The sequence below is a fragment of the Podarcis cretensis genome, assembly GCF_951804945.1.
Source record: "Podarcis cretensis genome assembly, chromosome: 6".
Taxonomy (NCBI): domain Eukaryota; kingdom Metazoa; phylum Chordata; class Lepidosauria; order Squamata; family Lacertidae; genus Podarcis; species Podarcis cretensis.
The window spans coordinates 92,994,421-93,019,423 of NC_137175.1; the positions used below are offsets into that span (position 1 = coordinate 92,994,421).

Consider the following 25,003-nt stretch of genomic DNA (forward strand, 5'->3'; position numbering starts at 1 on the left):
TTTGCACTTCAAAATATGACAGCGCTAGAACACGACTTAAGGCAGAAGTGAGCTACTATCCAAACCAACATTTCTCTGAGGACATGGAATGGATATAGGACCAGAGTCAGCCCAGATAATGTATGTCATGCCTCCTGGCTTTCAAATAAACTCCTCCCACATTTCCAAAGCTAAGAGGGAGAAGTTTTGCCTTCTCTGGTGAATCCCACTTGTGTGCGGACAGGGAGCTGGCAGGACTGGAAGAAGAGGAGCAGCAAACAAGGAAAAGTAAGGTGATACTAGTGGCAACACAAGGGAAAGTGGAGCTGGAATTGGAAGGGGGCGAATCGCAGCATCTTTCCCCAGACTCATTGAGTCTGTATCTGCCAAATCCTCATTCTGTTGCAGTTACAGCCTAACAGATTGCAGCTGGAGGAAAGGGCAAGGTTCGTGTAAGCAGCTTTGCTGCTCGTACAGATGTTCATGTTTCAAAGCCCTGTAGCCACAGGGGCTTCTCCAAGCCCATGGCATCTCTAGGGCTTGAGTAGGGGTAGCCTGCTGTGGACTTTTTGAGGCACTTTTCAGCGGCCGTATCCTCCTTTTCTCACATCGAATGAAACTGATCTGCAGAAAAGACCTGAAAAGAAAAGAGAGGGTGCACATAACCTTTTTGTAACCTAAGAAATTTTTTTAATAAAAATTATTTTTTAAAGAAACGATGCAGGACATGTTTGCAGTGGTGGGAAGCTGGCTCACTGGGAGCCTAGCCAGGCTGGGAATGCCAACTATCGCTAGTCGTTTTAGAGTCAGGAGGACAAGCTTTCCAAGAAGTGGGGGAACTTTGCATTCATGCTGTGAGTGTATGGTCCCGGTTTGCAAGAGTGTGTGTGAATGCTCACGGAGGCAAGGGCGAGCTTTTTGGTTGTGAGTTGTGTCGGGGTTTGGAAAATCATTTAGCATGGGAGCCCAAGTTCCTTGGGGGGGGGGTGTCTTTGGATACTAGTAACATACTGCGTGTAAAATGGCAAAGGATATACGCTTTCGTTTCTTTTCTCTGTATTTTTGCTTCCCCTTATTTTATCTTTTTTTCTATTTCATCTGTTTTAGATTTCTTGGTTCACAATGACTTCAAGTAGTCCTTGGGGGTGGGGGAAAACAGAGAGGGGTGGGTGGTTCATGGGGAGTTTACACTGGTACACCAAATGAGTCAAAATGGTGGGTTGGCATCACTGGGGCAAACGGAATGTGCTGAAGTTGTGTTTTATTGTACTCTTTTTTAATGAAATAAAGGGTGAAGGTGTTTTAGTTGTTGTTGATGATGATGATTTTAACTGGTTCTGAGGAAGGATCTGTACAACTCCCCCTGTTCTAGGTGACCATGGTAAAAACAGTAGCAGTTATTGGAGCAGGAGTGAGTGGACTGGCATCCATCAAATGCTGCCTAGATGAAGGACTGGAGCCCACCTGCTTTGAGAGGAGTGATGACATTGGGGGACTGTGGCGGTTCACGGTGAGTGTGTATTCAGGGACAAATGTCCCATCTGTCCACTGAATGTGCTGGTCTTGTAGCTTGTTACATATTTCCCTCCTTATGACTGAAGCCTGCAATCCCAACCTATTTGGCTGGCCGGATCTGACCTGATGTGGTTTCGTATTAGATCTAATCACAAGACATGGGGAGCTGCAATCATGCTTAGAGATTTTGACTTGTAAAGGTAAAGGACCCCTGGACGGCTGAATCCAGTCCAAGGAGACTGTGGGGTTGTGGCACTCATCTCGCTTTCAGGCCGAGGGAGTGGCATTTGTCCACAGACAGCTTTCCGGGTCATGTGGCCAGCATTAATAAACCACTTCTGGTGCAACGGAACACCATGGTGGAAAGCAGAGCACACGTAGACGCTGTTTACCTTCCCGCCGCAGCGGCACCTATTTATCTACTTGCACAGGTGTGCTTTTGAACTGCTACGTTTTCAGAAGCTGAGACAGAGCAATGGGAGCTCACCCCATTGCGCAGATCTGAACCGCCAACCTTCTGATCGGCAAGTCCATTGAGGCTTGGTGGTTTAGACCACAGCGCCACAGATATCTAGTTGTGAAAATGTGTCAACTCGATGATTAAAAAAAACATGCATATTGATTGATTGATAAAAGATGTGAACCTGTTTTACAACTCATTTTGTTGCAAATGTGCATTTGACTTCCAAAAATTAATTTGGGGAGATGAACATGGAGGAACCCACGGAAGAAACTTCTTATTTTGTTTGTTTGTTTTTTTATATATAATATTTATTCAGATTTTGAAAGTTACAAAAAAGAACAATAAAAAAAACAAAGACATAAAAAATACACACAGACAATTAAAAAAGAACAAATCAGACCTTTACATAACTTTCTTTCTTTTGCTTATTTCCTTGACCTCCTCACACCTCCCTTTTTTGTATTCTAGTTCAATTAGGTGTTTCAGCAAATCCTTTCCAGCTTTGTTTTTATCCTAATAATTTATCTTAATATATTATAATTCTCGTCTTTCACCAATTAATAAATCAATTTTAACCTAATCCTTTATATCATTCCTGCTCAAATCATATAATATTATTCCAACATCCTTCTAACAGATATTAATTTTACAATGTTTCTGTAAATAGTCTTTAAATTTCCTCCAATCTTCCTCCACCGACTCTTCTCCCTGGTCTTGGATTCTGCCAGTCATTTCCGCCAGTTCCATATTTGTTGTTGTTGTTGTTTAGTCGTTTAGTCGTGTCCGACTCTTCGTGACCCCATGGACCAGAGCACGCCAGGCCCTCCTGTCTTCCACTGCCTCCCGCAGTTTGGTCAGACTCATGTTTGTAGCTTCGAAGACACTATCCAACCATCTCATCCTCTGTCGTCCCCTTCTCCTTGTGCCCTCCATCTTTCCCAACATCAGGGTCTTTTCCAGGGAGTCTTCTCTTCTCATGAGGTGGCCAAAGTATTGGAGCCTCAGCTTCACGATCTGTCCTTCCAGTGAGCACTCAGGGCTGATTTCCTTAAGAATGGATCGGTTTGTTCTTCTTGCAGTCCATGGGACTCTCAAGAGTCTCCTCCAGCACCATAATTCAAAGGAATCAATTCTTCGGCGATCTGCCTTCTTTATGGTCCAGCTCTCGCTTCCATACATCACTACTGGGAAAACCATAGCAGTTCCATATAGTCCATCACTTTCATCTGCCATTCTTCCCGGGTGGGTAAATCTTGTGTCTTCCCGGAAGAAACTTCTTAAGTGTTGCTTGTTCGGTCATTATGAGTTGTTTTGCCATCTATTGTGCTATGTGCCAGATTCATCGGACAGTTTTTGGTGGGGAAGAAAAAGGCACAAGCAGTCACTTTAGTCTGCAAACACAAGAGACCTTTGCAGCAGTTCAGCAGTTCAGCAGAGTCAGCCAGGGTAAAATGCATAACTGGTCGGGCATCAACTGAGAACAGTTAATAAGTTCTGGGAATTTCATAGCATTGCCAATGTGACTATTGCCCTCAAGCTGGTTGTTGCAAAACCCGGAATAACCTTTATTGCTGCTAATCATGTGGTTTTAAGGCATTTTCCAGTTTAAGAGAGGCAGTGCTTCTCATGCTGAACATACATCTTTCTTTTACAGACAGTTGAAACCCCTGCAAAACTTGTTTAGCTTGGAAGAAAGTGGGATTGGTATACAAGCAATAATCCTTCTTTCAAACTGCCTTTAACTTTCTGAAAATAACTGTTGCCACTCTCCACCTGAAATAGGCCTAGGTCTCCATTTTAAACCTGTGCCAAGGGTCCAGGCTGCAGGACCCCCAGTATACAAAAAGTCCCTGCTCATAGAAAGCTAGTATGTCAGGGAGCAGACTCGGTGGGACCTCTTCTTCCTAGTAGTTTTCTATGTGAATGGGATTTTAGCAGCAGAGAACTATTCACTTGTGTGGGCCCAATCTGACATCTAAAGTGGAATGGTTTGCAATAAAAGTTGACCATCTCAGTATGACCAGAGTCGTTCCACAAATTCTTATAAGCAACCATTTTGAGCAGCTGTTTCGTGAACTGTTTCTAAAATGTACCCTTCCATTTCAATAGCAAAAGAGTAAAAGAGGATATTTATAGGTTAGGCATTGTGATGCGTTAAGCATACTTCTCTCTCCTCCATAGAGTCAAATAGTGGCAACAGGGAGATGACGTCCTAGGCCATTTTAACAAAATAAAATAAAAAAGACAAATCATCAGGTCCAGATGGCAGCCACCCAAGAATTCTGAACGAAGTCAGATGTGAAATGGTTGATCTTCTAACAAGATGAAGTAACTTGTCCCTAAGATTAACCTTCATATGCTAGAAATTGAAAAGTGACCAATATATCAATATAACAACCAATTTATTTATTCTTTAAGTGAATCCAGGGGTTCAGTTGCCCAGAGTGGTTGGGGCAACCCAGTCAGATGGGTGGCTAATATTATTATTATCGGGGCCACAGCCGAAAAAGCCTTGGCTCTGGTTGAGGCCTGCTTAACCTCCCTGTGGCCTGAGATCTCCAAGATGTTTGTATTTGAAGACCATAAGGTCCTCTGTGGGACGTACCAGGAGAGACGGTCCCGTAGGTACGAGGGTCCTAGGTGTCTTTCTCTTTAGGATATATGGTGTATTTATACATATATAAAACTTGAGTCTGTGATGGAGAGGTTCACAGCCTTGACAACTCAAAGGGGTCCTGTTTCTCCCATAGCCACAGCCTTGGATTCAAAGAGAAATCAGACATTGCTCTGACCCTCTCTATCCTACAGGTAACATTCCAGCCAACTCTCAGCTCTGCCTCAAACTCTGCCTTTCTTTTCATACTAACTTTGAGTTGAGCAAGGATTCCCTCCCATTCGCTGTCTGGTGCAGAGCCCCCTCTCTTTCACTTTCCTAACGGTTGTCATGTTTTTTTGTTTTTCTTCTCCTAATGACCCATCACCCCAGGTGAGTTCCTGAACACAGGAAGCTGGGTTAGGAATCTGGCATCCAGTCTAAAAAGGTAAAGGGACCCCTGACCATTAGGTCCAGTCGTGACTGACTCTGGGGTTGTGGTGCTCATCTCGCTTTACTAGCTGAGGGAGCCGGCGTACAGCTTCCGGGTCATGTGGCCAGCATGACTAAGCTGCTTCTGGCGAACCGGAGCATCACACGGAAACACCGTTTACCTTCCCGCCGGAGCGGTACCTATTTATCTACTTGCAGTTTGATGTGCTTTTGAACTGCTAGGTTGGCAGGAGCAGGGACCGAGAAACGGGAGCTCACCTCGTCGCAGGGATTCAAACCACCGACCTTCTGATCGGCAAGTCCTAGGCTCTGTGGTTTAACCCACAGTGCCACCCGCATCCTGGCATCCAGTTTAACCCCCACCAAATTCTAACACCCGCTTGAGCTAGGAATTTAAGGGAGCCTGACACCAATACTCTTTTTAAAGCAAAAAATAAAATAAAATAAAAAGCAAAATGTGCTCTGGGTGCTGTGAGGATTCCCAGAGAGGCCATAAAAATCACATAAGCCTCTTTACCTGCTAATTAGAGTGCAGTTAAGAAGCATTCGAGAAGCTCCTGGGTTTCTCCTTTTTCCTTGCTTGTGAATAAATGCTGTTTTCTTGTCTGTTATATAACCATTCTTAACTATTTACAGAAGAGTAATCCTAGAACAGAGAACATGGAAAATCTGCCTGCCTAGACAATAGCCTGCCATAATCTTTAGATTGCTTCCAAAGTGGCAATTGCCTTAATGCCACTAAAATGTCTTTAATTTGTTTTTAATTTTTATTTGAGTCCCGTTCCTTCTGCCCCACACAGCCCACCATGAGAACGTGGGGAAATCCTCACACGCAAGTGTGCGTGGGTAGCCTGCAGTTTCATGTAAAGATTTCCACACTGGGGCACTGATCCAAAGCTGGCATTTGAACAGCCATAGAAAAGGATCGTCTTGAATCCTCCTGCACATAAAGAAATGCCATTAGCTCTTCCCAGGACTAGAGATGCACAGTCATCCTGTTGCTCAACTTTGTAAGTATTGAAAGCGAAGTCATCAAGGCTTGAGCTGTTTGCACTAGGGCCTTGTTGTGGGGGAAGGTAGAGCTGGGGTCAGCAGTTGCATGGTCCTGACCCTGCTTGCAAGCATTTTTACAGGGCGTGTAGCTAGCGTGATCTAGCGTGGATCAATGCAGTTCCTCTGCCAGTGACATTTAACTCACTCAGGTCCTGGCAGATGTGAGGAGGAACGCTCTGCCTGCTTCAGAATCAGCAGGGTGGATTTGATTTAAATCAAATCTATTTAAATCACAATTTAAATCACTAGTCAGTAAGACTTGATTTAAATCATTATTATTATTATTTTACAACAACTGGATTGTCCAGCTGTCGAAAATCATTCCAGATTGCAATACAGACAACAGCAAGACGGGGGCGAGTAAAGGAGGCATTCTGTCTTGTAGCACCCTGCTTGTGGTTAACGCTTAGCTGGAATGAAATATTCAACGCAGCAATAGAGAAATTAAAATAATAATTTATTTGTCAGACAAATAAATATGAGGCACAGTGGTATATGGTTACCAAGCTCTGGCCTGGCCTCCTGCCATTCTGGCCAGCACTTATATTTCCTTAATCCAGCCCCCTTGCTCCTCCTGTGGCTGCCTCTGTCCAATCAGCCTGGTTGAAATTCCTATTGGCTGTTTGCTAGAACCAATCACAAAAGATACACCCATTTCCTCTTGTCCTTTTATGGGAAACAAAAAGCTATATATTCTTCTATCTATAAATGACAAATAAGTAGTAATATATCTTACATGTGTCTCAACAAGGAACCTTAATTACCAGCTCACCTCGCCCTATTGCCCTCCAAAACAGATGGTTAATCTTAAATTTTTATCTTAAACAGATGTCAAGGATCATCATTGAAAGATCTCCTTCCCTTGGAGGTCTCTAAACAAAAGCTTGACAAATGCTCTAATGATGTTTCCTGTTTGGCAGGGGGGCTGGGCTGGTGGCTGATGGCCCCTGTGATCTCTTCCAACTATATGAAATAAGAATCTAGCATAAGGATTTAACATTTCTTAGTTTCTAATTCCTTTGCATAATTACATTTAAGCCAATATATTTAATACATAACATAAATAACCTTTTAAAAGGAAAAGAAATCTTAAAAGGATCTCAGTTTAAGAAAGAAACAACTTTAGAAAAAGACTTCCCAAAATATTCTCTTCCTTTCTGCCAGCTAGATGCTTTTCCATTGCTCTTGACCTTTGAACCTTAGGAAAATATGGCTCAAGTTTAATGGGAGGCACATGGTTTTATTTTACTATTTACCCACTCTTAATTATGTTTATCTCTTTTTTATCTTCTGTAATATGTAGGGTCAGTGTAACCTTGGCTGTCAGCCTGTAATTCCCTTTTTACGACTTTGAGAATTGTTTTCTGCTATAAATCAGGGGGCCCCCTTGTCTAGGAGGAAAAACATTGCCAAGGTTCTTAGGCAGCTGCTCTTCTGCCTGGCATGAACATTTGAAGATCTTTAAGCTCATTTTAAAATACAGGCCCTGATCAAAATATAAGCTTGATAAAAATGCAGGCTTATGATTAGATGCCTCAGTCTAAAGCCTGCGACTACATCCGTGAACTGCACCAGACGAACCAGCACATGCAAGAGACTTTCAAAGAAGCTGAGCGGCTGCAGATGGACAACGACTTGTTACGGCAACAGATCGAGGAGCTGAAGAACGAAAACGCCCTTCTCAGAGCACAGCTACAGCAACACGGGATCGAGATTGTGGGAGATGCCCCTGGGCAGTAGCCCCCCCCCCCCCAGCTGCCCACTTTGCCACTGCCTCTTTACACAGGATCTCAGCCTCCAGTTCTACTCATCCTTTTGTACAGAGAACCCCCTCTAATCTGAACGAACGTTGCCTCCCTTCCCCTCGTGTTTGGGGTAAACCGAGGGGAGCGGCAAAAAATCCGGGGAGTGGGGGTGGAAGAGTCTGACCGAGGGGCTCGTCAGCCCAGCCACGCCAGCCTTCTCCCCCCAATCTCACTTCCTGTTGTCTTCCCCTCCTGACTTCCTTCCTCTACTTAGGATACGTTAAGATTTTACAGAAAGACTCATTCTTGCTGGTATAATCTTAATATTTACAACCAGAGGAAGGTTTCATTTTTGGAATAATAAATTTTCAGAGTAGTTTTTACAGTTATATCAAAAATTACTGATTTGGTTATACTATTAGAAATACATTGACAGATAATTATGAAATTATTGTGAGGTTTAATAAGTTAACTGTTTATATTTGGACAACTTTTCTGTCCTACTTTATTGGAAGGAGAAAAATAATCATTTCCTTAATAACAATTTAAACAATTTATTTAACTAAAACAGTAACATTACAGCATACGTAACCATGTTTGTTAACTGATATGGTTAAACTTTAAAAAACAAAAACAAAAACCTTAGACTGAGTTTTAGCACACATGAAAGCTTTAAACAAATCCTTATTTCCTGATGAATAGCCTTTGGAATATAATGTAAGTTAAATGGAAAACTGTCTTTAGAAAGATTCCCCCCCCCCCCGATTATTTTATTTTAAAAATCTGATTTAAAATCAAAGAAATCCGATTTAAATTTTAAAAAACCCAATTTAAATAAAAAAATCTGATTTTTTTTTTTAAATCATTGATTTTTATCCACCCTACTTGTAACACCACCACAAGAGAACTCCCTCCCGCCCCAGTTTATGAAGCAAAGTATGACAATATATGGCTTGTGATTTCCAAATTCTTCAAACTGAGTTACTCTTACATAGGCCCTTTGGTTTCACTGGAACCCCCCAATGCTGCAGCACTGCATGCGTTCTCTCTAGGGAGGTTCACATAACATGTTGAAAGCACATGTGAGTGGGTTGTCTCAACCGTTCCTCCTTCCTGTGGCCAAGAGTCCCTGCCTCACATGCAAACAAACAAACAAACAAACAAACAAACAAACAAACAAACAAACAAACGTGTGAAGGGACAGACTGATGGAAACATGTAGGGCTCCCCTACATCAGATACAGTGGTACCTCAGGTTACATACGCTTCAGGTTACACACTCCGCTAACCCAGAAATAGTGCTTCAGGTTAAGAACTTTGCTTCAGGATGAGAACAGAAATCATGCTCCGGCGGCGCGGCAGCAGCAGGAGGCCCCATTAGCTAAAGTGGTCTCCAGGTTAAGAACAGTTTCAGGTTAAGTACGGACCTCCGGGGCGAATTAAGTACTTAACCTGAGGTACCAACTGTACAGACAAGCTAGCAGCATGATGTGAAACTACAACTAATCCAGAATGTGGCAGCTAGACTGGTGACTGGAAGCGGCCGCCAAGACCACATAACACCGGTCTTGAAGGACCTACATTGGGTCCCAGTACGTTTCCGGGCACAATTCAAAGTGTTGGTGCTGGCCTTTAAAGCCCTAAACAGCCTCAGCCCAGTATACCTGAAGGAGCGTCTCCACCCCCATCATTCTGCCCAGACACTGAGGTCCAGCGCCGAGGGCCTTCTGGCGGTTCCTTCCCTGTGAGAAGCCAAGTTACTGGGAACCAGGCAGAGGGCCTTCTGGGTAGTGGCACCCGCCCTGTGGAACGCCATCCCACCAGATGTCAAAGAGAACAACAACTACCAGACTTTTAGAAGACATCTGAAGGCAGCCCTGTTTAGGAAAGCTTTTAATGTTTAACAGACCACTGTATTTTAATATTTTGTTGGAGGCCGCCCAGAGTGGCTGGGGAAACCAAGCCAGATGGGTGGAGTTTAAATAAATTATTATTATTATTATTATTATTATTATTATTATTATTGGCACACAGGGGGAGCAGGAGGTTGTTCCTGCTGTTCCCACACCTGCTTGACCACTGTGTATCCCCTTTGTATGCTCAGAATGTACGCAAGCTGGGCATGTGTAGGCTCTCTACATACAATCTGGGATTTCCCGAAAAGCAAGGTGTCCAATTGCATGGGACACTTATGGACAAAGTGATGGAAAGTGTAATGTAATCCCAACCATTCACCACTGATCTGTTCCGGACTTTTGAAAGGAGGTAGGCAGCATAGAATATAAGAATCATAGAATTGTGAAATTGGAAGGAACCCAAGAGTCCTCTAGTCCAACCGTTGCAATGTGGGAATCTCAACTACATCATACATGACAGATGGCCATCCAACCTCTGCTAAAAACCTCCAAGGAAGGAGAGTCCACCATCTCTTCTGGGTGTCTTTTCTACTTACTGCTGAACAGCTCATACTGGAGAGCCAGTGTGGTGTAGTGGTTAAGAGCGGTAGACTCGTAATCTGGTGAACTGGGTTCGATTCCCTGCTCCTCCACATGCAGCTGCTGGGTGACCTTGGGCTAGTCACACTTCTCTGAAGTCTCTCAGCCCCACTCACCTCACAGAGTGTTTGTTGTGGGGGAGGAAGGGAAAGGAGAATGTCAGCCGCTTTGAGACTCCTTAGGGTAGTGATAAAAGGGGATATCAAATACAAACTCTTCTTCCTATCAGAAAGTTATTCCTGATGTTTAGTCGGAATCTTCTATCTTATAACTTGAAGCCATTGGTCTTACCCACTGGAGGAGGAGAAAGCAAGCTTGCTCCATCTTCCAAAAGGACAACGCTTTAGATATTCGACGATGGCTGTCATATCTCCTGTTTCCCAAGCTAAACATATTCAACTTCCTTAGCCATTCTTCATAAGGCTTGGTTTCCAGACCCTTGGTCATCTTGGTTGCCCTCCTCTGTACACATTCCAGCTTGTCAACTTCCTTCCTAAATTGTGGTGCCCAGAATTGGACACAGTATTCCAGAGTGGCGCCGTGGTCTAAACCACTGAGCCTAGGGCTTGCCGATCGGAAGGTCGGCGGTTTGAATCCCTGCGATGGGGTGAGCTCCTGTTGCTTGGTCCCAATTCCTGCCAACCTAGCAGTTCGAAAGCACGTCAAAGTGCAAGTAGATAAATAGGTACCGCTCCGGCGGGAAGGTAAACAGCATTTCCATGTGCTGCTCTGGTTTCGCCAGAAGCGGCTTAGTCATGCTGGCCACATGCAAACAAAAGCCAGCTCCCTCATCCAGTAAAGCGAAATGAGCGCTGCAACCCAAGAGTTATTTGTGACTGGACTTAACTGTCAGGGGCCCTTTACCTTTACTTTATTCCAGGTGTGGTCTGACCAAGGCAGAATTGAGTGGTACTGTTACTTCCCTTGATCTGGCCACCATACTTTATTTTTATATATTTTATTATATTTATTATATATTATATATTAAATTTGTGTATTGCTGTTCATCCGTGGATCTCAGGGTGATTCACAACATCTGTTGATGCAGCCTAGAATAGCATTAGTACCTTCATCTTCTGATGAGAAATCCACTGTATTGTATCAGAAGGAAAGCTGGACGTGTAACATCCCAGTTGCATGTTAACTGTAAGGATTTTCACCTCCTGAAGCTGTGCTTATTTTCTGTTGTTCATGCTTTGTCTTGCCTTCCCCATTAGGAGTCTGCAGAGGAAGGCAGAGCCAGTATTTACCACTCTGTGTTCACCAACTCTTGCAAAGAAATGATGTGCTTTCCAGACTTCCCTTTCCCAGTGGAATTCCCAAATTACATGCACAACTCCAAGCTTCAAGAATATATCCAGTTGTATGCCAAACACTTCGATCTTGTCAAATACATAAAGTTTAAGGTAAGAAATTGCAATCGAACTGACGGGAGATTGTGGGTATGCATGGGGCTTGTGTGCCATGACAATTATCTCTGGATACAAGAATTGGCCCCAGCAGGGCAAATCATTTTGCAAGAGTGCAAACAGCTCCTCCAGAGCATTTGAAAATGTCAGCATCCATGATCTGGGCTCTCTTCTACAGGTCCAGGGTGCTGAAAAGCAGAGCTTGATGGGACAGCTGCTAAGGGCTTATCCACATGTATGCTGTTACTCTTTGCAGACACATGCTTTAAAGCTCCATGTTGGACCATTCTTTCTTTTTTCTTTTCTGCCCTGGAGCACATTTAAGCTGAAGCGCAACCAATGGCAGTGTGGGTTTTTCCATAGTTTGTCATTTGCTCCAATTCAGTAGTAAAGAGCACGTGTTTGTGGGGAGATCTCCGGAGCAAAAAAAAAGGAAAGGGAAAAGCACGCTTGGACATGGAGCTTTAAAGTGCAGGCTGTGCCTGGAAAGCATGGAGGAAATGGGGGATGTGAAACACAAGAGCAGTCAAGTACAACATTTCTAGAGTGAACATGTTTACACATGGGGAGGAATGTTTGTCCAGGCAGCAGGTAAACTTCCTGTTTCCTTCTGGGCTGGGACAGACTTCCTCTGCATGTGACTAGAGGTGGGTGTGGCCTCACCTGTGCAGGTAACAACAAAAGCACAGAGCAGGACAGCCATCTCTCTATCTGTGACTACTTTTGTCGAAGAAGCAACATCTGCTTAGCCAAAGATGCTCTCTTGGCCTCCAGCCAAGAGAGGACAAAGGGACTGTCTCCTTATGAGATAGTTTCCGGGTGTATGTTACTTTTCTAAGATAAGTCTGCCTTCTGGGATCCGATTGTGAACAGAATGTGAGTAAACTCTTTGTGTACTTTTATAGAAAACTGTGTTGTGTCTTATCTTTTAAGAGCGAATAAGGGGAAAATACCAGAACAGTTATTATAGAGGCGTTAGTGAGCCTGAGCAAATGCATCTGCTATGAATTTAAAAAGGGGAATGTTACTCTGCTAAATTGTGAACTTGTTTACACAAGTTGGAAAGGCTATAATCAAACAATATATCCTCTCCTGCATCCCTGAACATTCCCGCAGGAAAGGCCTAAGCTGAGGTTAATTTAGAAGCAGCAGACCTACAGACAGGCAGCACCCAAATTAGAAATATCTGAAGATTGAAGCAATCTCTCCACAGGAAGCCATGTTTACATTGTTCCAGAAGTTCTGTGTGTGGAGGCAGGAAGAGCAAGTTCAGCCCATAATCCATCAGCATGGTTGCCATGGGCTAAACTTTTGTGTCTGTGTGCTCTTCTCCTCTGTCCTGCGGCTTTTGGCCTTTCTGCCAAAGGGGTGTTGCATTTTAGCTTGCGCAGGACTAGGAAGAGAGCGTGGACCCTGATGCAGGATTCTTTTGTCAAATCCCTTACTCCGATCAGGTGACATTTAGACAAGCCCTGCCTGACACAGCCCTTTCTGGTAACTCAGACCCTGGACTCACGACTTAATTATGTCTATCTTTCAAACTGAAACCACGCTGATACACTTTCTTGAACATTTCCTCAAAGACTCTTGTGAGTAAAATTAGGAAACGCCCGGATTACTCTGTTACTGGCCAATGGGAAGTCGTAATAGAAAAGGATGGGAAGGTGGAATCAGTCGTATTTGATGCTGTTATGATTTGCTCCGGACATCATGTCTATCCGAATATTCCAAAGAATAGCTTTCCTGGTAAGTGACAATACAAAAATATATATGATTAAACATAATGTGAGCTCCAGTTCATGAACTGCTGTGGTGTGAGAGGCCTCTATGCCTTATACTGTCTTTCGGTGGAGGATAGAGCTAAAGTCAAGTTGACTTCAGGTTGACTTCAGGCATTGTTGAAGGTTCCTCTGGGCTAAGGGTGAGGGGCAATGAAGCGGTCACTTCATGCAGCACATTCAAGCGAGTCAGTTTTGTTTGTTACTATATTTTTCCACAGCAATGGCACTAATTCAGATTTCCCACCTCAGGTGCCCAAATGTCCAAGTCTGGCTACACACCCATCCCCACCGCAAGAAAATGGAAAGTATGTCAGTCACTGAGAAGGATTCAAGTTAGGCTACTAACAAGGGTGAAACAAACAAATACAGCCTAGAACAGGCATAGGCAAACTCCGGCCCTCCAGATGTTTGGGACTACAATTCCCATCATCCCTGACCACTGGTCCTGTTAGCTAGGGATGATGGGAATTGTAGTCCCAAACATCTGGAGGGCCAGAGTTTGCCTATGCCTGGCCTAGAGTTTATTACGAGATCAGTTTTCAGGGTCTGAATAATTGTCTGAGGACTTGTGAAATTAACAGTTGTGCTACCAAGAGCCCAGATAATCAAGCCTTGCAGTTCACAGTCCCTTAATGCCAACAAGATGCATTTGTAGGTCTTTGTTTCCTTAAAACATTTATTCATTTTCCACCTTTCTGCGTAGGGATAGAGAAGTTCAAGGGCAGAATTTTCCACAGCCGGGATTACAAGGGACCCGAAAAGTTCAAGGGGAAGAAAGTCCTGGTGATTGGCCTTGGGAATTCTGGCTGTGACATTGCTGTGGAGCTGAGTGCCACAGCCTCACAGGTACCTTCTCCCGCAGCACTTGGGAGCTCTCATTCTACTTAATAATCGGCAGCCAAAGGGTAAGCACTATTAAGTCCCATCAATTTCAGTGGGAGAGATATTAAGTGCCCCATTTGAGTCTAATGGACTTGGAAATGCTTAGGTTTTGGCTGCTGTGCAGGCGCTAGTTAGTGAGGTGGGGAATGTGGGGTTATAGGGAAGGGATGAATCCTATGTCTTGCATGCAGGACACTGGTGGCGCTGTGGTCTAAACCACTGATCGGCTTGCTGATCAGAAGCTTGGCGGTTCAAATCCCCATGATGGGATGAGCTCTTGTTGCTCTGTCCCAGCTTCTGCCAACCTAGCAGTTCAAAAGCACATCAGTGCAAGAAGATAAATAGGTACCACTGCAGCGGGAAGGTAAACGGCATTTCTGTGTGCTCTTGTTTCCGTCATGGTATCCTGTTGCACCAGAAGCAGTTTAGTCCTGCTGGCCACATGAGCCGGAAAGCTGTCTGTGGACAAACGCTGGCTCCCTCAGCCTGAAAGTGAGATGAGTGCTACAACCCCAGAGTCGCCTTTGACTGGACTTAACCGTCCAGGGGTCCTTTACCTTTTTTACCTATGCAGGTACGTAAGGTCTGGAGTGCAATCCCCAGCACCTCCAGCTTTAAGAGATCTCAGGAAGCACTGGAAAGATTGGGGCAAAGTAGGCAATACAGTGGTACCTCGGGTTACATACGCTTCAGGTTACAGACTCCGCTAACCCAGAAATAGTACCTCGGGTTAAGAACTTTGCTTCAGGATGAGAACAGAAATCACTCGGTGGTGGCGGCAGAAGGAGGCCCCATTAGCTAATGTGGTACCTCAGGTTAAGAACAGTTTCAGGTTAAGAACGGACATCCGGAACGAATTAAGTACTTAACCCGAGGTACCACTGTACTGGGTTTGCTTTGGCTCAAGGTAAGGCAGTTCCTTATATCTATTTCCTGTCAGACTGTAAGGTTATAAATTCATGCCGAAACGAAGGTTTGAAACAGAGATGGGAAACTCGTGGTGCTCTAGATGTTGTTGCACTTCCAACTTCCCTCAGCCCTAGTCAACATGGCCAATGGCCAGGGATGATTGAAGCTGTAGAGTGAGATGATCTGAAAAGCCACAGGTTCCACATCCCAGATTCCTGAACGGAAGTTTGTACCCAGTGGAGCATCGTGTCAGCACAAGGTTTTATTTTTGAGCCATGGGCCTTTCCTCCCCTCTCCAAGTCTGCTTGGGTAGGGGAAGCTGCAGAAGTGTTTTAGGGGGGTACTCAAATGAAGGGCATATTTGCACTACAGAACTGTAGAGCAGGTGGGGGAATAGACGTGGGTGGCTCTGTGGGTTAAACCACAGAGCCTAGGACTTGCCGATCAGAAGGTCGGAGGTTCGAATCCCTGTGACAGGGTGAGCTCCCATTGCTCGGTCCCTGCTCCTACCAACCTAGCAGTTCAAAAGCACCTCAAAGTGCAAGTAGATAAATAGGTACTGCTCCAGCGGGAAGGTAAACGGCAGTTCCGTGTGCTGCTCTGGTTCGCCAGAAGCGGCTTAGTCATGCAGGCCACGTGACCCGGAAGCTGTACGCCGGCTCTCTCGGCCAATAAAGCGAGATGAGCGCCACAACCCCAGAGTCGGCCACAACTGGACCTAATGGTCAGGGGGCCCTTTACCTTTATAGGAAGGAACTTGGGAAGCTATCTTATATCAGATTGGACTATGTGTGTCTAGCCCAGTATTGCCTACTGAGTTAGCCAGCTTGATGCCATTCAGATACTGTTGGACTAAATCCCCACGATTCCAGACCACTGGCCATGCTGGTTAGGCCCAGAGGGGAGTTGGAGCCCCAAAGCAACTGGAGGAGCACAGATTTTTCATGTGTGGTTTATACCATCATCTGTCTCTTGAAACGGGCAAAATATGCTCATGCTAGAGCACTGAAATAGAATAGTCTTTGGATACTTCCGTTGCAATCATTTTGCAAACTTTGGGCACACCTTACCAGGATGCAATCATCTGAGCTCGCTCATGTGCAAGCTCCGTTGAATGGAGTGAGAAAGAAGTTACACAAGAATGATGTTTGGTAACGTGAACCTCTTTTGTGTGTGTCTCTTGCCTTTTCTCTTACCTGTTTTTAAAGGTTTATCTCAGCTCTCGAAGTGGATCCTGGGTCATGAGTCGTGTTTGGGACAACGGCTATCCCTGGGACATGGTGGTCATCAGTCGCTTTGAAACATTCCTCAGGAACACCCTCCCAACGGCCATCAGTGACTGGTTGTATGTGAAGCAAATGAACAGATGGTTCAAACATGAGAATTATGGCCTGATGCCACTGCATAGGTAATATTGGAAACTAAAGAGGTTGTAGGTTGATTAGCTTTGAAAACACAAACACTTTGGAGCCAAACCCCATGTTGGTGGGCAAATGAAATGACCTGGAGCATTTGAATGCTGCTTTTGAACATGCAAAGCACTTCACATACATGATCTTGTGATAATCTCTTTACAACAACCCTGCAAAGCAGAACTGTATTAAACCAGAGCAGCTAGTTACACGCAGCTTTGTGGCTGTGTGTCCCTGAGATATGTCTTCTAAAGGAGGTGTTTGTAGATGGAGTGAAGCAACTGGAAGAGGTGGGGGAAACTTTCTTTGTCACCCATTGTTTTGTTCAGAATCTTCGCCCAGCTACTTCCCTCCCTGAGAGATACTTCAATCTGTTTCTTTTCATCCATCAAAGAGAAAGGCAGCCGAGGAGAGGGGTTTTTGAGGAATGTGGCTTATCTGATCTGTAACTTTTTCTCTGAAGTGGATTGGTTGTGCCCAACAATAAGGCACAGTGGAGTCTGTAGTGTCCTTATGATATATGGCTTATTTACACACACACATATACACAGCTTGCATCTAGTTGGAGACAGTGCAACACACTCACATCCCAAGAAGGTCCTGTTCCTCCCATTGCTGCAGCCTCAGATTCCAAGAGACTCCAAACATCATAAAACAGACTGCAAAAGTGACACCTTTTCCCCCTGTTCACTTACCTCATCCCCCACTGCAATTCTGTCCATCCATCCATCCCAACACTTTGGCCTTTTGTCTCTGCTAACTATCTCTCACCTCAGGGAAGGGCTTCCCCCATTTTCTGCCTGGCCCTGAGAGTCTCTGTTAATGGCATTCTTAATGGGTTAATGCAGGCTTCCTCAACCTCAGCCCTCCAGATATTTTGGGACTACAATTCCCATCATCCCTGACCACTGGTCCTGCGAGCTAGGGATCATGGGAGTTGTAGGTGAAAAACATCTGGAGGGCCGAGGTTGAGGAAGCCTGGGTTAATGGCTGAGTCATTCTGTTGTTTACCTCTTGATATTTTTAGGGGAGTCTTGCCCCATCTTATAACAGTACATTAATTAAAACTGCATTATAAGTGCAAAACTGCAGCAGCAGATGATTCGTGCAGAAAAAGATGTACCCATAAGAGAACAATTCAGCAAAGTTGATGTATTTTGGGCTGTTAAAAACTTTTGATGCCCAGAGGCCGCTTTGACTCTGGCTGGAGGCTTGTCACCTGAATTCTGGAAAACTTGATTACATAACCATTCAATGAAAATAAAAATTATAAAGCAAGACAAAGGTCTGCCAAATGAGAAACCATGAAGGGACATGGGGGGGGGGGCGTGGAATCTAGGTTTTATGTTACGGGCAATTATAACCTTCATACTCTCTAGAAAAAATATAGTTGTTAACAAAACAATTATATAACGAAATATTCAGTCAATATTCTAGCCAAGAACATTTATGAGATCAAGCAACAAACACTTATCTTTTCCTGGAAAGACATTAAGAATTATTTTTCTTATGTAAATAGCCAAGTAAGAGGTGTGGCAGAACTGCAAAATATTTCAAATGCCCTTCTGAAGTGAATTTGATTTGTACATGCTGTTAACTTTATACAAACTTTGAGATTAGAAGAGAATAACCAGAGCTCACAGAAACTTCTAAAGAAGAAGAAAAATCACCTTGGCCAGAACCCAACCAGGAAAACATACCCTACAAGCAATGTCTTAAGACTGACTTGCCAAATCCCAACAAACCAACATAGTTCAAATCAGCCACAAAGCTCACTTCAATCTCCAACTGCTAGAGGACCACTGTTTTTGTTTTTCTCAGAACTTGTTTTGACCCTATGCAAAAATCCTGAGTGATTTTAGGAATGCTTTCTGGGTGGCTGGGACCTGCTCCAAGGTAACCCCAAGACAGAAGAGTAGTATTCTGCCGCATTAGTTCTTGGGCCTTTTGCATGAGCCACAGCACAGATGTAGGAATAAACTGCAGCCAAATTGCAAAAGATACTTGATTTCTTCAGTACCTACCTACTCTCTGGACAAAACAGAAATTTCCCAGGGTGCCATGAGGTCAGTTGCATGCCACTCCTTTCCACAACCACCAAGCACTCATTTCCAGGACAGATGGCTTCTTAACCTGGGTTGGGGGAGAAGAGAGCCTGTCTGGATTTTGCTTTTAAGCTCCTCTTTAAAACACAAGTGTATCGGTTAATGGGATGAATTAGGCCGCAACTTTATGGGTTACAGATGTGAGCAGTTTGGCTTAGGCAATTGGGTGAAGCAAGACTAAATACTGACTCCTCCCTGACTGCAGGAAGTCTCCTAAGGGTCAACCACTGGAAGGGGGAGCCCTATGATGTACATCAGTTGAGCACCCCCAGGGTCACCTTTGGGGATGTGGCATGGCCCTAGCCCACGCCCAGGCTTTGGACAGGAACCACACCCCCAGATCCCTTTAACGGGATACCCTTAACATGGAGGGGCAGGCAGAGGAACAACAACGAATGGAGGCAAAAGGAGGCTGCTTCCCTGGCCGTGCCACAATTTATTTTTTCAAATTCATTTTTATTAAATTTTTCACTTTAGCAATCCAATCAAATCACATTAAAAATTCCAAATTATACATATACATATAAAATAATCCAAATATTCTACCAAATTATAAATTTTTAAATAGGACTTCCCATGCTTCAAGTTCGGAGGGTTCTGATCATCTCATACTTCTACTGCTTTTCATAGTCACTTCCGATGGTTCCTCTAATTCTTTCTGTTGTTAACCTTTCTTCTTTCACAGCCTCTGAGTTGTTCCCATAAGCAAGTTAAAACAAGCAATGATGTGTTTCTGTGTGGATTTTATGTCCCGTGCCACAATTTAAGCAGGCATAGCCACGCCCCTAGGCAAACCCGATTGGCTGGTCGGGGGCGTGACACGGCCGGGGATCTCGCTGATGTGGGCGCCATTCCTCCGCCCACTCCTGGGTCGCTGCGTGGACCAGGATTCCTGCCCGCAAAGCAGCCCCTCCCAAAAGGTGGAGCTGACTTCTGGGAGCACTAAAAGGCCATCTTCCATGGGATGATGGAGGAGCACAATGCCTGTCTCCCTCACAGTGGAAAATGTCACTTTCCAGGAGATAGCCTACAGCCCTGGCTCTGGTTTCTGTCTCTCTCCAGTGTGGTGTAGTGGTTAAGAGCGGTGGACTCGTAATCTGGTGAACCGGGTTCGATTCCCCACTCCTCCACATGCATCTGCTGGGTGACCTTGGGCTAGTCACACTTCTCTGAAGTCTCTCAGCTTCACTCACCTCACAGAGTGTTTGTTGTGGGGGAGGAAGGGAAAGGAGAATGTTAGCCGCTTTGAGACTCCTTCGGGTAGTGATAAAGCGGGATATCAAATCCAAACTCCTCCTCCTCCTCCTCCTCCTCCACCACCACCACCTCCCTCTTCTTCTTCTCAGCCTCACTCACCTCACAGAGTGTTTGTTGTGGGGGAGGAAGGGAAAGGAGATTGTGAGCCGCTTTGAGACTCCTTAGGGTCTCCCTAGTGATAAAGTGGGATATCAAATCCTCCTCCTCCTCTTCTTCTTCTCTCCCTACCCCAGAACCTTGCGCAAGGAGCCTGTCTTCAACGATGACCTCCCAAGTCGCATCGCATGCGGAACCGTGGTTGTTAAGCCAAATGTGAAGGAGTTCAGGGAAACGTCTGCGATATTTCAAGATGGCACTGTGCAGGAAGGCCTTGACTATGTCATTTTTGCAACGGGCTACAGCTTTGCCTACCCATTCATGGAGGACGAGTCCATCATCAAATGCAGGAATGACCAAGTCACCTTGTACAAAAGCATTGTCCCTCCTCTGCTGGAAAAACCCACCCTGGCGGTTATTGGCTTAGTCCAGTCGCTTGGGGCAGCTATCCCAACTGCAGACCTTCAGGCCCGGTGGGCCGTGAGAGTGTTTAAAGGTGAGCATGGCATCATGGCCAAGTAACGGACCTGTGAGCTGGAAACCCCTGTTTCAAATCTCAATGCTTCCCTTAACATACTAGGTGGCAGTAAACAAGCAGCTATCTCCCATCTTAATATGAACATAGGAAGCTGACTTAAACTGGAAATCCATGTTCAAGATCTCCCATGTTTATTTGGTTGCTTAAAGTTAAAAGTGGGGATGCGGGTGGTGCTGTGGGTTAAACCACAGAGCCTAGGTCTTGCCAATCAGAAGGTCAGCAGTTCAAATCCCCGCGACAGGGTGAACTCCCGTTGCTCGGTCCCTGCTCCTGCCAACCTAGCAGTTCAAAAGCACCTCAAAGTGCAAGTAGATAAATAGGTACCGCTCCAGCAGAAAGGTAAACGGCGTTTCCGTGTGCTGCTCTGGTTCGCCAGAAGCTGCTTAGTCATGCTGGCCACATGACCCGGAAACTGTACACTGGCTCCCTCGGCCAATAAAGCGAGATGAGCGCCGCAACCTCAGAGTCGGTCACGACTGGACCTAATGGTCAGGGGTCCCTTTACCTTTACCTAAAGTTAAAAGTAGCCACCAAACCAATGTGGGCATGCAGCGCTGAGAAGGGACTTTTAACAGTCCCCACCCCCTGGAAAAGTCTGCATTTAACTCCCCCTTCCTACAAAAAGAAAGACTGGTGGTCTGATTCAGTATAAGGCTGCTTCCTATGTTCCAGTAACCTATTATGCGTCTTTACCTGGGTATTCCAAATTGCATGCACATTGGTGTGTTTTTGTGCATATGTTTATTATGCATTTGGGAAATGAGTTTCAAGAGACATAGGGGATCAATAGTTCTTTCTTATTTTTCAGGTTTATGTAAGCTGCCTCCACAGAGCAGCATGATGGATGACATAGATGAGAAAATGGGGAAAAAGCTCAAATGGTGAGTTTTAAGTACACATATTAGATTTTTTTGGTTTGTTTTTAGTTTTCTGCTCACCTAGGACGAAACTCCTCTATCTCCCTGCATTTTAAAGGATTCTTTGATTTCCTGCAATCAGGTGGTTTGAGGATTCTATGCTAAAATTTACAATATGCTTCAATTGGTCCGCCGTCCTCATGTTTATATGCTACAGTTGCCCCAGCTGGTCCTCCATGCAGATCACAAAAAACGTTCTTGGAAATATTGAAAGCATCAACCCTGAAGGACCAGCTGTTCCTATATGAAGCTGCCTTCTTAGGTCACTATCTGTCCCAACTCTATGCGAGGTGAAGGGCTCACCCACACCAGTCCCACTGCTTTCCCCTGGCGAAAACTGCTCTTTAGAGCTCAGTCGGAGCAAACGGCAATTGGGGTTTTCCACAGACTGACTTTTGCTCCAATTGAGCTTTAAAGAGTGGGTTTTCATGGGCCTTTCATTGTTGGCCTTGCCTGGAAAGAGTAGAGGAAGGGAAAGTATGGAGAAGCCCTCAGCAGCCACAAAGGAGAGGGATTTTTCAACAGTGGCCCCTGTGTTGTGGAGCTCCATAACCCCAGGTAACAGAGCTTTTGAAGGGGATGAGGGATAATCACTGTTGTCGAGTGTTTTAGGCTGCTGCTGTGTTTTTACAATTAATATGTTGTTTGGTTTTGTAGGCTTTTATGCTTCCATTTAGCTATGTTGGATTTTTGCCCCAGTCACAAACTCTACGCCATTGGATCAGTGGTATCCACGGCCAATCAGAAAATTATGAAAAATTTATCTCCTAAATGATTTTGCATGCACATGTCAAAAGAGCTAGCCAATTCCAGCTAGACACAGAGTTCTTTCAATGAGCTTCACTTCTGCTTATTCAGAAGCAAAGGACTTGGTTCATTGCAAGGTGTGTAAAATCCCAGACATTCTAGATGACACAATTTAGCCACATGGGAATAAAGTTCCCTGACAGTTTTCTTCTGCCTTTTTCCTGTTCTGCTTAGAAATACATCTACCAAACGTCCCCTTTCCTTTCCTTTCAGGTACGGCCAGAGCGATACCATACAAACAGATTACGTTGTCTACATGGATGAACTCGCCTCCAGTATTGGTGTGAAGCCCAATATTCCAGTCCTTTTCCTGACAGATCCCAAGTTGGCTCTGCAGGTTTATTTTGGCCCCTGCAGTCCATATCAGTTTCGTTTGTCCGGACCAGGGAAGTGGGACGGAGCCAGAGACGCCATCTTGACGCAGTGGGACCGAACACTGAAGGCCACAAGAACCCGTGCCGTGAAGGGCGACCAGAATTCTTTCCCGCTCTTTTCTATGCTCAAAATACTCGCCCTCCCCCTTCTCCTTCTTGCCATTTTCATGGTGTTCAACTGAGTGACTGCAGTGCCATAATATACGCGACAGAATGCCATGTGGTTTTTGTTGGAAAACCTGAAGATGTAAACTTTTTCATGCAAGAGAGAAAACAACAACCCCAAAGCACTTAGCATGCATAAACATAAGTGAAGCATGGTAGGAGAGATACAGAAATCAGTGCGCATGATGTTAAACATGAAGCCAAATAGGAAATGTGGGAAAGAAGGGCTGACAACAGTAATAGTAGTAGTAGTAGTAATAGTAGTAGTAATAAATAAGGCATCCCTCCCAGCTCCCCGCAGCCTTACTTGTCAAGTAACTTTTTTCCTGCTCAAAACATTCCTAGCTGGTCTGAGGAGAAAAGGATTTGGGGACAGAAGCTGCTCAAAGGTAAATCATTGATGGGGAGTCTGTATTCTCCATTATTTTACATTTATTCTCATTATTCTCATGCATGCGAGCTGGAGGGACAGCTCTCAGCTGAACTGATACAAGCAACTCCCCATTTTACGCAATTTCGCATACATACTCAAAATACTTTTTCCTTGTTTCTCTGTAGTCTTTTTCTGTTTAAGCCTTGTTCCTCTGTGGTACTGACACATAACTTGTCAGAAAAGAGGCAGCATCTTAGATTTATAGCAGGTATAAAATGTCAGCATGCCACAGAGAACAAACATGAACTATTCCATCCTTTGGGGGTTGCCAGCTTTCCATATTTTATCTGACCATTCCGTATGGGCTGAACATCCTGTCTCCATTTGGAGAACTATTTGTCGCTTGTGAAAGAGATATTTTCAGGAGTTGGGAAGGGCAAATTTTAAGAGTTTGAGGAGAAAGGTTCGTGCTTTGACCTACAAAATGGCTGAGGTTATTCTACCAGAGAAGATGATGCAGCCTTGCCACAACTTCAAGCAGCTGCGTGGGTGCTGCAGCCACATTTCTGGTGCAGAATTCCCCTTGAAGTGGCACCACAATATGCCATAGCATAATTCCCAGGGGTATTATTGGGGGTGGAGCTGCCCCCGAAACCAGCTCAACAACATGGCCAGAAGAGTTGAGTTGCCACAAAGTAGTGATAAGGCTTTTGTGTAGCTAAATAAAGAAGGGGGGCAGGACTCTCTGTTACCTCAGATTTTAAAACACATCCACCCGCTGCCCACAAATGCTTCAAATCTGCCCACTCATCTCCCAAGATCACTGTAATACATGGAGGGCATATTCTTCCCACCCCCAAAACTAACACAATAATGCTATGCCAAATACTCTGGGGCCTGAATACTGCTACACAGCACTCCAGTGTCTGAGCGGTACAAGATTCAGGGGGTTTCAGGTGCACTTAAAAGGGTCTGAGTTTCCTTTCGGACAGTGAGGTACAGTGGAGACTGGTGTCTTAATGGTATATACAGCATTCACATCCCACGAGGGCCTATTCTCTATAAGCACATCGTTGGATTCAAAGAGCAGCAGAAAGCCACACTCTGTCATGAAGTTATTGGGCAGACTCAAAAATATCAATAAATCACTGCCGGCATGGAAAGTTGTGAAAAGTTTATTTCAAGAGAGGAACAAATGTGTTAAAGCACCAAAGCACACCATTCCAAGGCAGAGGGCTCATATTTTTATGGTTCCTCTACAAAGCTTCACGTGAACACAATGTGATCAGCACCGTGATCACATTCATTGGTTACCAAAAACATGCTCCTATCTGCGTAAGCAATACCATGGCAACCCTGTGATCAACTCCCGCCCGGAAACCTATGTCCCCACTGTGGAAGGATGTGTGGATCCAGAATTGGCCTCCACAGTCACTTACGGACTCACTGTTAAGACCAGGCACAGGCAAACTTGGCCCTCCAGATGTTTTGAGACTACAATTCCCACCATCCCTGACCACTGGTCCTGTGTGATGGCCTGGGAATCCTATTCAGAGGCTGAACCGGAGGAATCCCAGGCTGCACGGGAGTCCCCGTCTCCAGGGCCGGCTGAACTGGGGCAGGGCCTTGATTCTGAAGCGCCTGCACCTGTGCCGGATCCTCAGGAGCAGGCACCAGGTGAA

General features: G+C 44.9%; 1 protein-coding gene and 1 long non-coding RNA gene across 4 annotated transcripts in view; one reads left to right on the forward strand and one right to left on the reverse strand.

Annotated features, from left to right (window-relative positions):
- Nucleotides 1–25,003, reverse strand: part of LOC307218895 — a 158,056-nt gene that overhangs the window by 55,231 nt on the left and 77,822 nt on the right. The window lies entirely within an intron of this gene.
- LOC307218727 (flavin-containing monooxygenase 3-like) lies at nucleotides 48–23,021 on the forward strand. 3 transcript variants are annotated; one of them, XM_079981503.1, is made up of 9 exons: nucleotides 48–272; nucleotides 1,352–1,489; nucleotides 11,514–11,702; nucleotides 13,289–13,451; nucleotides 14,190–14,332; nucleotides 16,486–16,685; nucleotides 20,285–20,643; nucleotides 21,494–21,566; nucleotides 22,623–23,021. In XM_079981503.1, the coding sequence occupies exons 2-9, from the start codon at nucleotides 1,358–1,360 to the stop codon at nucleotides 22,963–22,965; spliced, it is 1,602 nt and encodes a 533-aa protein (XP_079837629.1). In that variant the 5' UTR covers nucleotides 48–272; nucleotides 1,352–1,357; the 3' UTR covers nucleotides 22,966–23,021. The 3 variants fall into 3 exon arrangements, with proteins under 3 accessions (XP_079837629.1, XP_079837628.1, XP_079837627.1); XM_079981502.1 differs by having other exon boundaries at nucleotides 49–267; XM_079981501.1 differs by lacking the exon at nucleotides 48–272 and adding an exon at nucleotides 885–903.

Excerpts from the sequence above, each read along its gene's own strand:
- LOC307218727 (XM_079981503.1), top strand. The coding sequence starts at position 1,358 with ATGGTAAAAACAGTAGCAGTTATTGGAGCAGGAGTGAGTGGACTGGCA. Across the intron at positions 14,333-16,485 it reads TGAGTGCCACAGCCTCACAG|GTTTATCTCAGCTCTCGAAG; the intron begins GTACCTTCTCCC and ends CTGTTTTTAAAG. Across the intron at positions 21,567-22,622 it reads ATGGGGAAAAAGCTCAAATG|GTACGGCCAGAGCGATACCA; the intron begins GTGAGTTTTAAG and ends CTTTCCTTTCAG.